At 38.0% G+C, this 18817-nt stretch overlaps 1 protein-coding gene across 5 annotated transcripts in view; it reads right to left on the bottom strand.

Moving 5' to 3' along the window:
• The window catches only part of WWOX (WW domain containing oxidoreductase), a 672980-nt gene that overhangs the window by 388901 nt on the left and 265262 nt on the right, over positions 1–18817 (bottom strand). Inside the window, exon 9 of one of the 5 annotated variants that reach the window (XM_030582116.1) lies at positions 11150–11168. The exons of the other annotated variants lie outside the window; for them this stretch is intronic. Within the exon in view, the coding sequence (XP_030437976.1) occupies positions 11166–11168 (3 nt within the window). The 3' untranslated portion in view covers positions 11150–11165. Of the gene's footprint in view, positions 1–11149; positions 11169–18817 lie in introns of those variants that run through there. 5 annotated transcript variants of the gene reach the window in all.

Below are 18817 nucleotides of genomic sequence, written 5' to 3'. Positions count from 1 at the left end.
CCCTTACTTATATTGTATAGCACCTCACACTTCAGAGCTTAAGCCAACTGCTGTTCAGGAAGCAGGTGCTTGGGGCGGCCAAGGGAAAGGAGTGGCACATCCGGGTCTTCAGCGGCAATTTGGTGGCAGGTCCCTCAGTCTCTCTTGGAATTGCCACTGAAGAATGAAGTGACATGGTAGAGCAGCCGTTGAAGAGTTGCCAATCGCAGCTTGATCTTTTTTTTCTCCTTTGCCACTTGGGGCGGCAAAAAAGTTGGAGCTGGCCCTGCTGCTGTTACAGATCAACATGAAACCTAATATGGAGTAACAGATCATACCAGATCTGCTGCCACCTTAAACGTTAAACAAACACAGAGGTTTGCACTGAAAAGACTGACCCCTTAGGAAACTGCTCTCTTTTACCATATTGGTCTGCAGTAGGAAAATAACACATTTTCTCCTACAGATTCATACTGTGATCACTAATGCACAGATAAATTTTTCAGAGAAGAAAAAGGAGATGGCAAATTGGTGAATATGGTGTCCAACATTTTTCTCTTTTATATACCTGTATTTAGTTGAAGGTATGTACACACACACACAGAGGCCCTTTAGTTCCTCCTATTTGTCTTCAGACTTCTCAAAGGTCTTTCTCTACTACAAGTAAGTATCAAATGTTTTAATGTAAACTTTTTTATATCCCATGGCCATGGGTTGGTGTCACACTGTTACTGTAATTTACTAACATCAGAACTAGTAAATTATAAAACTAATGTTGTAAAGAAATGTACTTACACTAAAGAAATTACTTCTGCATCATTTGCTGTGTCCTTCATTTTGGCGATTTGCCCATTTTTAAAAAGGACAGCATCATACTTGGTCTTTGGTAACTTAATCAGAATGACTGGATCCTGAACTCTGACAACACTCATGGTTTACAGGATGCCTTTCTGTTTCAAGTGGGACACTACTCTGCTCCACTTACTCAACGTATTCTTTAACAGGACTTGATAATTAAGAGATGGTCTGAGACAGCTAGGCGAGCATAGGGGATCTATGGCTCTGATGACGTATTTCTGCCAAACTTGCAACAATTGTAATTTTCATACAAATACTACTCCTGGATGCTGAGCGGAACGTGAAAACTCCCTCATACCATTTTGTCAATTTTGCCATATGGGTAAAATACTTTCCATTCCCTAAAACTAGCCATCAGCAGCTCCCCCCAGCATCATAAAAAAATCCAGCATATTAGTGGAAAGCTGAGGCTGAAATAGGGAGCTGTTGATGGCTACTCCACAGGGGACGAAATATTTAGTGCTCTCCCCTCTATGCACAAGATGGGAACCCATCATCAAGCTCCACCCCATCCCCTCTAACCAATGACAGCAGCAGCGGGCGGGATGAATCCCAGAGCCTGGAACCTGGAAGCAGCATATGACCTCTCCTCCTCCACATCAGGAGAAAGGTGGTATGGGAGAAGGAATTGAATAGAGTGAAGTAATAGTCCCCATGCATCAGAGGTGAAGGGGATGGTGGAAAGAAGAGGGAAAGTGAACAATTCTTCTACTGTTCCCAAACAAGATTTGTCCCTCCCACTCTGAAGATGCTCCCAGCCCCATCCAAGGATAGCAGTAGGTGAGTACTATTGAGGTAAAGGAGCTTGCTCAACTTTACTAGTACAATATGGTCCCAAAACATTAGAGTGAAGAATTATTTTGCCCCCATGAAATGGGCCAAGACATTTTGGACCAGACGCTGATCTCAGATTGCGTAAACCATGGAATAATTCCACTGCCTTCACAGATTTGCACAGCTGAGATCAGAAGAACAAAAAAGCATTAGAAATTGATGACTGGATATGTACTTTGGCTGCAGTGATGAACTACTGCACACAGATGGATATTGTGGGTAACTGCAAAATAGCTAGACATTTAGTTAGATGTTAAAAATCACTAAAGCAGCCTTTCCTGCACAAGAGTTTGTTGGAAATGCAGATCGAAGGAAGTGCATTTATGAGATTCTTCAAGATTACACTGATTACTTGCTTCCTTTCAAATGCTGTGTATATCGAAGCCTTTTTAAAAAATTCATACAGTAGAATCATTCTATGCAACTGTAAGAAGCAAACTGTCAGACAGCATTCCCAAATCAATACTACATTGTGCTTCAAGAAAAGATTTCCATATATTCTAGATTAAAAAAAAGTCTCATAAATAAATGATAATCCATTGCTTATCCTGAAAAGCAAAAATATTATTAATAAATAAATAAATAATAATAATAATAATTGTGTTTGCATTTTACTCCACAGAGTAAAACGTTATCTCTCTTTTAATATAGTCTGTTGTATATACAGAGACGTAAAAAGATGTAACCTTATGAAAACTGATTATTTGCATATTTAAAAATATTTCTATCTGTATTTAGGAATCTCACTTTTATGAGTGCACCAAAGTGTCACATATTGATAAACACATTGATTTCCCAAACAAATTAGGATAATCGGTTTCTTCTTAAGAAAAGGGGAGAAAAAGTACATTTTTTAAAATATTTATTAAGATAAAAGAGACAAGGTGGGTGATGTGATATCTTTTATTGGGCCAACTTCAGTTGGTGGAAGAGACAAGCTTTTGAGCCGCACAGAGCTCTTCTTTGTGTCTAAAGTAATCAGTGTCACAGCTAAGTACAAGGTGGAGCAGTCTGTTAAGCATAAGGAGTTAACAAATGTTGCAGGAGACCAGTGGAAATGAAGAGGGCAATTAACACCTCTGCAATCATAGGACAAAGGAGGACTAATAGAAACAAATTGTTGTAATGAGTCACAAAAACAGTGTCTGTGGAATCCATGATTTTTATAGTCTAGCAGAGTTATGAATTTAAGTTCCTAGGCTTGTCTTTTGAAGGTGTTGTGCTGGTTTCCTTGGAGGATGAGGACAGACATCCTCCGTGGAGTGATCATTCTGTGAAAACTGTTCACTTGTGGGTGATAGGTGTTTTTACTTTTATCATGTTTTTGTATAAGTTAATTCAAAAGTGTAGTGATTGTCTGATTCCACTCACATAGTTGTTGGGGCAGCTGAAGCACTGGATGAGGTACACCACCTGTTGTGTAAGGGTATGTCTTCACTACCAACAGCACTTTAATGTGGCTGTGTAGTTTAGAGAGCTCTCCCAGCGCTGTAAAAAAACCCACCCCCATGAGGGGGGTAGTAATCAGCTCTGGACTCCCAGCGTTGGTGCACTGTCTACACTGCCACTTTCCAGTGCTGAAACTTGCATCACTCAGGGGGGTGTTTTTTCATACCCCAGAGCGATGAAAGTTTCAGTGCTGTAAAGTGGACAAGGCCTTAGGTATGTGTAGGACCCATGGATCTGGAAAGGTGTGATATGGGGGTAATGATGAGTGTAGCAGTGAAGATATGTCTTCAGGATTTGCATCTGTTATGGCAGGCTCTAGTGCCACTTGAAGTTGGTGAGTCTGATGTGTGGGGGAACTTCTGATGATTTATTAGGATAAAGACAGCAATGAGGAGAGGGATACGCTTGGGAAGTTGTGAAGATGGGACAGAACTCAGTAGAATTCTGCTAGTATAATTTTTAATAAGTTTATTTGTAACATAGTTAGATTTAGGTTCCAAAATCTTGTGTTTTTAATAGGTTGTTGATATTGCACAGCCAGTACAATAGCAGCTACATGGTAACAGTAGCTCCAGTCAATGCCAGGACCATTTACAGATGGCAAACTAGCTGTGCTGGCTGAGTAGACTGTGCTTCTGGGGAAAGAGAATTGAGCCACTCTCATGGCAGCCTCCAGTGAGAGACCTTCTGGTCAGGATCAGTGCAACTGCAGTCAGTTCACGAAGTCCTGAGGGTTCTGTGCACAGGGATTCCTAGGCCTGAGTTGGCCCAATTTGTTTCCCCTCATTACAACATATTGGGTGGGTACATATATTAAACTGCAGTATGTAAAAACTTATCTACTCTAGAGCTTCATGTAAGAACATACAATTAACCACAAAGAGCATGTGGTCAATTTGTATATCTAACAGCAAGGTAGTTTTAGGTGAGCTTGCACATAGCTATCAGATCTTTTTCTTTAGTCTGAAAAGAATAAAGGAAGCACAATAGGAACACTGAGCATTTTAAATGAGAACTTTCACTAATGGAATTAGTACAGTTATTTCAGGAAGTGCTAATTTTCCTGCTCACTAGAAGTTTAATACAAAATGTTATATCTAGTCTAAGACAATGATTAATCAGTGTGGTGCAGAGAACAGCAGCAGTTCCTTTTCAAACATGGCAATTTTCAAAATTTGGCCGCGTAGATGTTATGCAAAATGCTTCCAATCATACTGTGTACAACAAGAAACCGACAGGACTGCTGTCTGAAAAAATACAGTTTAAAAGAGAAATTTTTCACATTCTTTGAGAGGAATCTATAATTACCGAAGTTTCTGAACACTATCACTGAAATGTATATAAATGGCTAATACATCATTAAAGCTGTATCAAAACAGGCTTTGTTCTTAAGCAAAGCTTTCTGTAAAGTAAAAGGATAAAAATGAGAAAAATCACAGTTTACAAAATGTATAAACCCTAGGCAAATATTTCCAGTGACATTATCACCTACACAATTTTGATATTTAATCTCTGAAATTGCCAATGCTGAACATGTTAAAAAAAGCTGCATTGTTACAAAAATGCTATTTTTTTAAACACAATATAAGGACTTTTATCATCATTTAAAAACACTACTCACAGACCTGAGAGCTCATCAGATGTATCAAAAGCACCATTTAATAACCTCTTCTAATCCCCCGTCATAGCTTTATCTGCACAAAGACCTTGCTACCTGTAATGAGCCATACAGCCTAACAAACAGGGCTTGACAATCTCATTGTACAGGTGTTTGGTAGAAGAGGATCTCTCTGATGTCTGACCTCGACTTTTCATCTGCTTACATTAGCAGAAAAATAATAAGACCTCGAGTGAAAATATGATGGCACTGATGTTATTAGGCTTGTCCACAGATGGCCCTTAAAACTTTAAAAATGCAAGCAGAATACAAATCTTATGATACATTTATTGAATCCAATATTTGATACTGTGGTATCTCCCCTAACAGTTTGCTTCCTCTTGTTTTTAAGAAATTGGAAGTCCTCTTTTTAAACATATGGTACCATGGTTAAGACACAGACTACAGTGATGGTGTAAATATGACATTGGAGTAAAGAATAAATTAGTATCCTAACTAGGAAATCAGGTTCCACACACATAGCAGGAACAAAATGTGTTCACAAATGCAGATATTCTGGAGGACCACACAATACAGGTATGCAGCTACCCTTCCCTTCTACCATGTATTTCTTAAGAATCCAAGTAGTTTCCAAGGTCTAATATGTGCTCTGTGTGTGTTCCTCACAAGTGTTTTCAACTGTAACTTCTGGTTAAGTGGCTTGCAGATAACCATCTGGTCACATGCATTAATACACATTTCTGAAATCTACAAACATTTTATAACTCCACTCTCCATTGTGCTCTAAGTGCAGCTATCATGGCATACACCAAAGTACAGTATGTAAATAAGACAAAGACTAATAATGTCTTCAATCCTTTGTGTACTGACTGGGTGCTATAGCATGTAACATAGCAACACATTTTTCCATTACATCCTAACATTAATAAACCTCACGGAGACCTGGAAAATCTGACAGAAAACAAGGGCAATACAATGTTCATTTCTGTTTCATTAAACAAAAGATGAGTTGATGGATCTCTCCACACTTTATCACTCTCTACTGTTAACAGCTCTTTGTCATTATTATTCACTATGGGTGAGACTGTGTAACCTTTATTCACACTGGTGAGCACTTACACAAGTAATCCCATAGGGGACTATTTGAGGAGAAAGGTTCTTCTCAGCATGAGTAACAGTGGCAGAATCTGGGTCTATATAGAAGCCTTGTAGGTGATCTTAGTGAGACGCAGACAGAATTGTAGCAGGGAAGTTTACTCTTTAAGTGGGCCAACTATTTAAAGCAGTGGTTCCCAAATTGTAGTCTTTAGAGAACTGACTGGTCAAATGCTGCTGACTCCTCTTCTTTGTTTTTATCTGCTAAATTACATTAAAAACAGCTAAAAGGGTATCAAACACTTTCCATGTTCATTTTCCATGTAATCAAGTTCTGTAGCTGCAGTAGGAATGTAATTTGTTGGCAATGGGGAAGGAAGGTGGGCCATGTGATTGTAAACTATAGGGAAGGTGGCCTAATGTCGCCATTTAGATGTGGTCCATGCTATGAAAATGTTTAGGGCTCCTAAATAATTTCATTTTATTTTTTAAATTAGTGATTGGTCCAGTTTTGTCCTGTTTTGACATGTTTTTATATCACAATTCTTTTTAACTCAGTCTATCATACTGAAACTGGGACCAACCAATGATGCAATGAATGGTATTTAAATTAAACCAGGAATTAGTACTTCATCTTATCTGTGCCTCGATTACTCCTATTTGAAAAATGTAGCTAATAATAATGTACATTTGTCCAATACTTTCTTCTCTGTACATCTGAAAGCATCATAAAAATGTGGGTAAGCATTATTATCCCCATTTTATATCTGGCCCAAGAAAGCATGGAGATTGAAACAACTTGTATCAGAGGTATATGGCATGAGTCTGGTCTCCTCAGAAATCAGGAGAGTCTGCCATACACTTTTATAGACTTTGGCAAGTCTTCATCTTGACATGTAACATATATCCTAAGACTTAAAACTCTGATTCAAATGTGGAAACCCAGGTACATGGAAAAAATTCGTAATAACAAGAGCTTACAAATGTGATCTCCCTAGCCATTCCCATTATTGTCCAAGCAGTGGGTAACAGATATTTCTGGTTTTTCTTCCATTGCTATGCAGCTTGTATGATGTATTCTTACTATTATGGAGCTAATCACACTTCTTGTGTCAGCACATGTGCTGTTAGTTGCCACCTATTTTTTTTCTGCATGCTTGATGGCATGTTGTGCATTAATATCCACCACAACTTTTTAATGCATCTTGCCAACTTGCTGCCAGTTTGAGAAGTTTGTGGCCATTTTTTAATTTAGAAAAGTGTCACTGCAGCCATATGTCTGTACCTCCACCAGATTTCTTGCTTGGTTAACAATGCAAAAAGAAATTTCTGCAAATATTAATTCAGTCTTTTAAAATAATTTGTTTTGCAGCCATGTCAGTTTTGTGTTCAACATTCTGCAAACTACAAACACTCAAGTAATCAAGTTTTACTGTAAATAAAGCTGATAGAAACTGAACACTGAAGATGCATCCATGAGTGTGAACAAACAACAGAACTTTTCTATACGTACATGCAATTTTTAACATTGAAGGTACTGGCACACCCATGTTATCAAAGAACAGAAGCAATATCACATGCCTTTCCTGAACAACTGCAAATAAGCTACAGAGTTCGAACTCTGTCAATCTATAAAGTACAAAATTCCAAAAGACTCGCATCCAATAAACGTGAATGATGAATAAATTTGAGGAGATTACGATCTGCTCATAGATATTCCAGAAGCAGGATAATATGTATATTATGTAAAATAAATAATTCATAATGGATTATTTGCTTAGCTCTGGTTTCAGGTTAAGGATACTAATTCCAAAACAACAAAGCTTAATAAGGCCAGTTATTCCCCTACACTGTAGAAAACAGACATAATGCACTGCCAGAATAATTTACAAATTGTTTGTTCTGAATTATAAATTACAATTTATTTCCCAAGGTAATCACACTGATTACACAAGTCCTTTCAGAAATAATACTGCTACTGGTCAGCTTTTTAAAGGATTCATAAGAAAACTTTACACCCAGATTAGTTAAAAAGCATATGATTCATAAGGGGAAAATAGGATTTTATGTTTAGTTTAAAATGCAATAGGCAAAAGAGTACAGAGGTCCAAATGATGGAATATGACAGAAGATTGGCTGCTGGGACTCCACCTCCACTCTGCTCTGTTTAAGAGAAGGAGCAGCTGGAAAAATGAAACCAAAAAGTGTTTGCCTGAATAAGGAATCTTTTAGGAGGCTCCAGAGAGAGAAAGAGCCCAAAGCTTGGTCAATGCAGAGGCCTGAAACCTGTACAGCTAATAGTGTTGAGCCAGAAATATGGGGGACAGAAGTTTGACAAACAACATGAATGATCAGTCATAACCGCCAGTATCCTGCATCTGGCTGTGATCTCCAGGACACGTACACAGTGTCCTGATAAGCTATTTTGGAGGGAAGAAAGTCATCCCAAACAGAAGAGAAGACACACTTTCACTGATGTACTGTACAGTATCAGCATGAGACAAACCCCATTTCCCATCTTGTAAGAGAAACCCAGCTGACCCTAAGCATTCAGCTTCTGACAATGACTGTAGATCTAGGCATGCGATTTTAATTGGTCTGGTAAATCACATTTTCGGTTACATCAAATTAAAATCCCTGGGCCAAATCCACGTAGGGTTTACACCAACATTCACCAGAATAAATCAGGGTGGTGCAACCTCCAAGGGAGAAATTCCTCCAGGGAGAGGTTACAGCTACACAAAACAATCACAGCCACTTCCCTAGCACCAGCAGCCACAAGAGGCCAGTGTATTAAAGAAAGACAGAAAATTGTGGCAGTATTAGCTGAGGAAGAGTTTTGTTAAAGGGAATCTAGGCACGAGCTGATTCCACAACCTCTGCCCATAAACAAAATCGTTTGCTTCCAAAAGCTAGAACCTCAAAAAGAGTGTTGAATATAAAACCACCCAGCAGCTGCTTAGAGTTGGGGAAGACTCACTGATGGAGTGAGGTGAAATTTGTCCCATTTGTATATAAGTAAAAAAGTGTGACACATAGTGAAAATGCAAAAGCATATTTGAAAGCGCACCAACTGCTGTATTTATGTACATGCACATAACTGTACATTACACATGCACACACACTCAAATGTATATTAAATACATGTAGTTCCCCAATTGTTATCTTCTGCCTCCACAAACAAAAGGCTATAGAATACAAACAAAATCATTCTTGTATCATAATCTCCCAAAAACAGAAAAAAAATTATTTCCACGGGTCTGTTACCACCGTTATTTAAAAACAAACAAACCAACCCTAATTGTTTCAATATTTCAACTACTTTCTTTGAAGAACCACAATAGCAATATACTGAGGACTTAGCTGTTTGAAGTAGATTCCAGTGAGAGCTGGGGAACTGGGGTGATGTGCAAGCTATAGCACAAACTGAGGAGAAAATGTGAAGTAAACAAGGGTGAGATTAGTATTATTGGTTCTGTAGACTTGGGGTCAGTAAGATGAATGTGCAGAAGGATCTTTTAACCATGTGTGTTATAATTTCACACACTAAAAGCCAAATTCTGCTCTCTGATATGCGCATACAACTCCCACTGGAATAAATGAGAGTTGCATGCCTCTATCTAAGGGCAAAATTTAGCCTTAAGTCATTAGTTAGAACTCTCTGCTGAAAGACTACAGAGAATAGGGGGCATCGAAGGCTGAAAGGATCACACTGATACAGCGCAATCAGAGATTTACTCTCACAAGAGACTATCAAATCCTCAGAAATTCTAAAACTCCATTTTAAAATATTAAAATCTTTACAAGACTGACATGCCATATTAGGAAGACTGTTTTCAGTTAAGACAGATTTTATAAAGAGCTAAATAGAGTAAGAGTATAATTGAATGAAAGTTTACAGAGGAAACCCTCTCCAAATCGTTTAGCATTCTATGGAACAGCACACCAGGCATTAATACTAACCTCAATTTAAAAACAAAAATCAGGAAAGAAAAAACTTGAGTGCAGTTATTCTCATATGGGTGTTAACCAATATTCATATTACAGAGCAAATCTTGACCTTTTGGAAGGAATATTTCCAGACAAAGAGAAAACATGTGAAAATGTTTAGAAGCTAAAGCAGGGGACAGATTCCCAAGTTCTGGACTGTCCTAATACTATTCTGCCACTAACTAGTGATCAAGTCATTTCACCTCTTTGTGCTCAGAGGTGATGTGAAGCTTAAATAATCAGCATCTGTCTGATCCTTGGATGAAAGGTAATATGTATTTAAGATACAATGTTGCACAATTATTCTAAGCTTTAATAAAAACATCTGCAATTTTTTTAACAGTAAAATGCTTATATATATTTATAATCTCTGCTAGAACATTATTTGAGATTTGAATGTACCATTCATATAGCATTTCAACTATCTACCTCAAATGATTACAGATAACAATTTACTTCACATCTCATAGTGGTATTACAGCAGGGCTTAGCAGCAGAGCTGTAGTCAAGACTCTCCCTGAGATAAATTATTCACCTCTGTGATGGGAACAGATCATTTCATCTTAGAAATTCCCTGATTGCTTAGGGTGTCCTGACCCTAAAAAGAACTTTGCTCTTTACCATTTGCAATGCTAAAATCCTCCAGTTGCTTTGACCACGGCCTGACAGCCAACCTTCTGCTACCAGCAGCCAACTGATTTCATTTAAAACAAATAAGTAAATACAAAGAAGCACCTTGTTTATTTCTAAACTCCCTTGTATCTGTTGCATGATAGGCTGGCATTTGCTGTTAAAGCAGAAAATTACAAGGAGGGCTTAATTGACCCTCTTGTGTCTTTGAAAAATCCTGTCTGTTTTCTCTAATTGACCCTCTAGATACCTTTGTGGAACAATGAATGAATCCTCAGTAAATAATGGATGGTGATGATTAATAGCCACAGTTTGGCTGGACCTCTGGCTCATGGAGTTATGTTACTGTACAATTTTTTTCTTCTTCTTCTTCTTCTTCTTCTTCACTGTCATGGTGAATCTGTTCCTTGTATTTCATAAGCAAGACTGTTTCCAAATAACAAATATCCTGTTGTAAATCTGAAGTTAGATAAAATAGGATGCTACAGATATAATGTAATAGAAAAGAATTACTGACGTTACTCAAAATTATTTCCCACAACCAACATTTTTCTCATGTGTTACTAGAAAGTACAGTGAAGTGTCATCATATATTCATGTGTTTGATTTAGAGGGAAAAAACAATGGGGACCACTTACAAGATTTCAGTTATTTCCTTCATGTAGAGTGTAGTTCATAATAATAAGATGTCACATTTCCATTTCTTGCCTCTTCACTGTAACAAAAAACACCACACTAATACACTTTTTGATTGGCTTGATTATAATGCTGTAGGGTACATTATAAAACACATCAAGACACTTTCAAACTTCTCTCATATTTAATGACTGTGGTTAACATTCTGAGCCTAAGAGAGTTATAAATGCAAATTTGCAAAGTTATGACGTTTGCCTGACAAGCCAAAAAGAGCAAATTTTACTTGGATTTGATGCTGCTATTTTCTATTCAGTACAATATTTTGGTCCAATAATTGAATAGTGTACTGTAAAATATTACCTTTACTATACTTGGTGATGCTACTATTAAAAGAATTGCAAAGCACATTAACTAAAACTGAAAATCACACTGTAAAACTAAACATCTCACAATGAGCATGTCAATATATATGAAACAAATTAAACCTGTATAGTAATATATATCACAGAAAACAGAGAGTTCAAACTAATACACTTTCTTATATCACAAGAGTGTAGCAAAGAGGCACCTTCATTACTTTACTCAGTGTGAAATACAGACAGCATGCAGTATGTGAATCTACAAAGAGAAACAAAAAAAAAACAGATTAACTTGTCCCTCAAGTCATTTTGACCCAAACCTTTCCTCCTTGAACAAAGCCTGAATAAGAGAGTGTATGTCTATACTGAGACAAAAGACCCGTGGCATGGGTATGGCTGGCCTGGATCAGCTGACTTGGATTTGGGGGCATCAAAACTGCAGTAAAGACATTTGGGCTTGGGTTAGAACCTAGGCTCGGAGAGCCTCCTCATTCGCAGAGTTTCAGATGCCATGCTCCAGCCCAAGCCTGAATGTCTACACTGCAATTTTATAGCCCAGCAAGCTCAAGTCAGCTGACCCTGCCAGTCGAATTGCAGGTCTTTTATCGCAGCAGAGAGGTACCCAGATGACTCTGTAGGAAAGGTGCATGTAGTTTGGAAAGGAATCACTTGAGGTCTTCTATGGGAGGCATGAAAATAATTTAATTTTGGTTTCATCATCTCACAGACTCTAGAGGATGCAGGCAGTTGTAAGCTGTCTTTATATATTTGCATGTATGTATTTGTAAGTTGTATTTATAAGCTTTTCTAACATTGCTCACCACCGTAGGATCAAATCATCACTTAAAATGTTGATGAGTTGAGTCTCAACATCCATTTGACATTGGGAAGTGTTATTAAGGGAAACTGACTTGTCCAAGAACACAGAGGAAATCTATAGGAAAGCCAAGATTTTAACCCAGATCTCCTGAACTGATCTTTGGTTATGTGGAATAGATGAGTTATTTTAAATCTTTTAGCAGCTGTGTTTTCACAATGGATACTTCTGAAGCCATCACTGCAAGATGGATATACTGGACATTTTGCCACTTTGTGATATGATTTTAATTCCAAAGATAATTCTCCACTTGCCACACAGTTTCCTTTGGACTTTCTAGTCTGTCCCCTCCCCCTTTTCTGCACAATTACTTATGGGTATACCAACTATATCTACAAAATGATGGCGTCTAAATTAGCTGCTGCCATGCAAGAAAGATCTTGGACTCATTGTGGACACTTCTCTGAAAACACCCACTCAATGTGCAGCAGCAGTCAAAAAAGCAAACAGCATGTTAGAAACCATTAGGAAACGGATAGAAAATAAAAAAGTAAACATTATAATGTCATTACAAATCCACCTTCAGTGCTCACACCTTCAGTACTGCATACTGTTCCATCTCAGAGAAGATATATTATAATTGGAAAAGGCAAAGAGAAGGCAACAAAAATAATTAGGGGTATGGAACAGCTTCCATATGAGGCAAGATTAAAAGGATTATGACTGGGGCTGTTCATCTTAGAAAAGAGACAGCTAAGGGGGGACATGATAGAGTTCTATAAAATAATAAATGGCATGGAGAAAGTGAATAGGGAAGTGTTATTTCCTTTCACATAATACAAGAACCAGAGGTCATCCAATGAAATTAATAGGCTGCAGGTTTAAAACAAACATAATGAAGTATTTCTTCACACAAAGCCCAGTTGCCCACCACTGGATTAGATGGACACTAATCTGGTCCAATATGGCCATTCTTATGTTTCTATGATTATTACTTTTTTCACAGTCAGGTCCCAGGATTCCAAATCTGCCCTGGTGCATACTCTATGTCACTGGGCTTGCACAGGGTAAAGGTCAAAACAGAATTTGACTTAGTATGTTAAAGCATAGATACATGGCACATAGATAGGTTTGTGCACACATGCAATGTTTATAAATAATGTTAATCACCCACTCCCAGCAGGTGAATTATGCTGCTGTCTCTTGTACACTATGTGCTTGGATTACCAGGACCTACCAGTTGCTTTCTTTATTACTATTTGCTGTACATGAAAATAAGCAGAGAAGCTAATTTCCTTGCATGGGTAACAGTAAATATTGGAAGTGGAGTTACGTAATAATAAACTGTATCAAAATATAAATAGAATCATGCTAGTGGATTAAAAGAACTCAGAGTTCTTTTTCATTATGATTCAGAGGCAATAGAAGATGCAGATGCTTGGGGCAAACCTTTATGGAGGCAGATAGATTCATATAAATCATATTACAGTTTACAGTGAGAAGCTGTTTGTCTAAATGGTAAAAACCTGTAACCATTTGTACAACTAGGGTTAAACTAATCCAGCTCTAATCAAAAGCTAAATTTACATATAGCTTAGCTTTCAATATAAGTAGGGGGGTTAGTGTCTTTAATTGTCATTCCTCTTGTATTTCCACATTTTCATCCACTCATACTAAAATAACTGTATGATACACATTTTTCATTTAATATCATGAAGAATACAGTAATTCACCATTAGGCCTATTTCAATGCATGAATATCACAAGCAGCATGATAAATGGTTATACTTTGAACAATGTTATCAACTTACAGCATACACTGAACATAAATGTTAGAAGTCTGACTCAATTAGAAACTTTGGCTGATAAAATATCATTTGTCAGTACTATATATATATTCATAACCTTAAAGCAAAGGTACAAATGTTTGTTTATTTTTACATTCAGCACTGATAATTCTCTTAGAAAAACAAACCAACAAGTTAGGTGGGCAAAATGTCAAGCTCAGTAATGCTTCAAGGATGCCAGAACCCAGTAAATGAAGAGTTGCCAGTTTAAAAAAAAAAAGTGATAGTATCATTTCTATCCACCTTTTAACTTTAAGTTGTTATAGGCAGAGCTAATACCACTACCTGTAGTTCAGGTTGCCCCACACTTCTTTTTATAAGACACTGGATTCAGTTTCTCATAACTTTGTCAAACTTTAACCATTTGTGTGCAAATTTTCCATTTCAGGAGTCTGCCACAGACTGAACTTAAAAAAAAAAAATCAGCAAAATGGTTCAGCCATTTCTGAGAAGGAGATTAGGGGAAAATACATTGTTTGCAGCGTTAAATAAATTTTCTACATATGTTTTCTGGAGAAGCTGTTGCAAGCCTATGCTTGGGAACAGGGCCTTGAAGTTTCGCAGAGGGGTTGCCCTTATGTGGGGGACACAAAATCTGCACAATTTTGTCCAAGTTATAAGCCTTTGGAAAGTGTCACTTTACATATGTTCACGAGAGACTTGTCAGAGCCTGGCAGCAAAAGGCTCTGAAGATTTAGTCTGCTCAGCCCAAGATGGCAAGGGTCAAACAGGAGTCTCCCTGCAATTGCTCCTCCCAACCCACACGAGTCGCTGTGACACAGGGGACAGAAACTGACAAAATGGAGAAAGTCTCTCCTGTCCCAATACTTCCTGGCTGATTCCCAGGGAGTTTGGTGGAGAAGGCAAACTGACTCGAGTGCAGAAAGGACAAGAGCCAGACCTGGGCAAAGAGAGAGAGAGGGGGAAGGGAGTAGATTGGGAGAAAGAGCCTGGAGGAAAAGATCAGGACTGAGAGTCTGGGAGGAGATTGGCACCCGCTGAGCAAATATACTGAGACCGGAATGAACAGCCCATGGGGGCGTGGAGTGGAGACTAGTACTGGGAGAAGGAGGTAGGGACAAGACAGGTCTGTGAAGTGGCAAAAGGGGGCAGGCTTGCAAAGGAGGAAAATAAGGATGTATGATCGCCAGAACACACTCCCTGAAGAATCTGGAACGGAACTCATGCGGAGTCTCAATATTCTACTGTCAGCAAATGACTATAAAACCCACTTGCAAAGTGTGTATCTCATCCCCTCTACTTGCTGGTTCACATAGAGGAAAACTACTACTGACATCAGTTACTCCTTCATCTCAAATGGCAGATATCTGTGCTGTGGATCTAAAGTTCCAACCCCGCTAATAACCATGTGGGTGTCAATAAGTGGAACTTCTATCCCCCATCAGCCCTGCTAGATTTTTAAAACACACATACACATGCCCTAAATTAAAGGAAAGTTAAGGTTGCAAACACTCAAAAATTAGGAAATGCCACAATTAGGGTTGTCATTAAAACCTTAATTTGGTTACCTTGTGCATATGCATTATACGGTCTTTAATTACATGAAGACAAACTAGAATTTTTGATTTGTGGTCCTTCTTATTAGCCAAGGTGCCTCTAACTAATTATTCAGGGGCACACAAGTCATTACTTAACATACTTGGCTTTCCATAGGAAATGTTAAAGGCATCATATTTAGTGATTATGCTAATTTTGTTTCATCTTTATTTTCAATGTACAACGTATTGCATTAGTCTGTGCACATTGTAACAGAAGACAAGTTTAATAAATAAGGTCTCCTCAATAAAAAGTTTAAGTATCCTCATAGTTCTGCCATTACCAAGTGACTGATTTAAGAGATGGACAAAAAGTAGACACACAAAAGTACAGATACTATGATTAATGGATGATCCAAATTCCCCTGAACTGCATATCATGACTTAATGTGAAATTCTGAAGAGATTAAAGTTGGGTATTACATTACCATGAATAATATGAAAAAGTGATATTCTGTCGAAAAGCTTTTGAGTGCGAGTTGAGCAAATATATTTACAAAGCTTTAGCAGATTCAATCAGGTTGAATGTTACCTAGAATTTATTTTGAAATAAGCAGTATGTATCGAAGATGTGAAGAACGAATCCATTTGTGACTGGCAGCAAAGCTATTAGCATGTAGATTTTAATTCCATCTTCAGTTTTATGGAGGTTACATTGTTCCTCTTTTAATAACTGAAACATTTCCCAATTACAGATGTAGTACATCTCAATGCTAGACATACAGAGCACAATAGTGATGTGGCTAAGATCTATTCTCCCACTTTATTCTAACTTCAAAAAATATCTTTTTGCATTTTTATTATAACGGCACCAGTAATGCTGCTGTATTTAAGGATGAGTTGCATCCCACTGCTTAGTATTTCCATGATACAAAGATTTGGAGACCATTTAATGTTTCAACTGATTTGAATCATGTGGGTAGGAAATTTAGATTAAAATTATTCAGTCAGTATGTGTATGCAAGCCTTTCCTACAAAAAAACAGTTGCACAGTAACTTACAATTAAATGGTGATGTTAATGAAGTTATAGCGTGTGACAGCTTAACGGAGTGATGCTGAAAGGCAAATGTCGAAATGAAGGCAAGATGTTTATTTTCAAACTGACAAACCTTAACTCAACCATAACATACAGTTCCATTAACATTATAGTCATTACAGAAAATAATTTAGTAGAATGTTCCATGAAAGACAAACCAAACTGACATAAACAGGACACAGCAATTTTGTGTGAGAAGATGGGAAAAGATTCACAAAACTAACCAACCAGACACCAGCTTCCTCTAAATGAAGTGTAAAGAATCCTCCTACCTGTAAACCCTTAATATTAAGAGCAGTGCAGAAAAACCAAAGACAGCCCCACTAATGGGCGAGCCTACAGACTAGATCAATGCTTAACCACACGAAAACCCAGTAGGACAGATTCTAGCCCCAACTCTACCCCTTTGCACCATGAAAAGGCCAGCTAGGGATTCCCCTTGTATAACAGAATCCATGCATGGTATAAAGACAGCACAACACTACCCGTTTCCAACCTAAAGGTTGGATTAAGAATTCCCACCACCATTCAAGCCCCTTATTTATTCCCATAGCAACCCCCTGTTTCAGTTTCAGTATTGCTATGCCAATCTCCCTCAACATATAACTGCTGCCCTCTATATATTGTAAATGAGTAGCTCACTCACAAGATAAATAAAATAGAGAAGTAGGAGTGAAAGAATTATTGAGCACAGAAACAATTAAAAAAGAGCCAGGGTGAAGGATATGTCAAATATGGAAGATGTTTAAATTAAAGGGTTTTGAAATGCATACATTCCAGATAGCCTCCAACAAAATATTGAATGTCTGTGTGCAAAAAGCCATTAGTAATCGTATTTTTCTATCTCAAGTTTTGTATGTAATTATCAGAGTGAATTGTGGATGTCTGTACTCTTCAGTGAACTGGTCAATTTAATTCTGATGTATCTGAAGTGGATTTTTGTAGTCAGAATAAAATGCAGATCTAAAACTGTGGGAACCACTATAATGTGCAAGCAGAGCAATGTATAGTTTATGAATCAAGTCATCGGTGGGGGTTTGCGGGGGGAGAGAGAGAGAGAGAGAGAGAGAGGTGGGTGCATATGGTGAGCTTGATCTCTGTGAAGGATCTTACAGATTTCTTCAAAGAAAATATTTAGTAAAATCAAGTATGTCTTCTTCCTACTCCTTTCCTTTTTCCTTACTTCTAGTACTCTCTCATCCTTCTCACCAGACACAGACTTCCCATCTGATCTCTTCCTCCCAGCTCTTTTTCCACAACCTTTCCTGTCTCCTAATTTTCCTTGCCCTCTCTCTCACTTTTCTCCTCAAACTTAGTCTCATTGAGTTCCTCCCCTGCTCATAATGGAATACTTTGACCTTCCATACCTTAAAAAACGAAAATCCCTCAACCTACCACATAATCCCGCTTCTCTTTTCATCTCCAAGTGCCTCAAACATGATGTCTATAGGCACTTTCTTTCAATTCCTTTCTTCCCGTTCTGTCTTTGAGAGCAGTGTCACTGGAGCATAGAAGCCAGATTGGCGAGAATCAAAGTATCTAATGACTTTATCCTGGCCAAATCTCAGGACTTTGACCCTAATCCTCATCCTCCTTGATTTCTCAGCAGCTTTCAATACCATTGACTACTCCCTACTTCTTGAAAGCCTGTCCTCCATTACCTTTTAGGGTTCAGTCTTCTCATGGCTCTCCTACCTGCCTGATCAGTCCTTCGGTGTGAATCCTTTCGTGGGTCATCATCCTTAACTTAGCCTTTTTCCCTGGGTTTCCTCAACTAAATTCAAACTGCTGGTGCTAAGCTCATCTTCTTAGCACCAGCTAAGATCACTGTGACAACTTCAGCACTCACTTCCAGTTCATCCACCAGTCTCTGCTTCATCTCTGTATCAAACACAAGCCTCTTGTCTTAAACTTTGATACTCTTCACAACCTAGCCCACTTCATTCTACCTATCTGATCCAGGCAGGTGACGAGCCATGACTGTCTTCCCTATGTTCTCTAGTCCTACTCCTTTATTCTCAATAACCTTTCTTCCAGGTATTCCTTACCCTACGTCTAATCCCAATTAAAACAAAAAAGAAAATACACCAACAAAGCATGTAACTAATAAAG

This window comes from Gopherus evgoodei, chromosome 12 (genome assembly GCF_007399415.2).
Source record: "Gopherus evgoodei ecotype Sinaloan lineage chromosome 12, rGopEvg1_v1.p, whole genome shotgun sequence".
NCBI classification, from domain to species: Eukaryota; Metazoa; Chordata; order Testudines; family Testudinidae; genus Gopherus; species Gopherus evgoodei.
The sequence above is the reverse complement of the archived record's forward strand: the minus strand, read 5'-3'. Positions and strand labels throughout refer to the sequence as shown.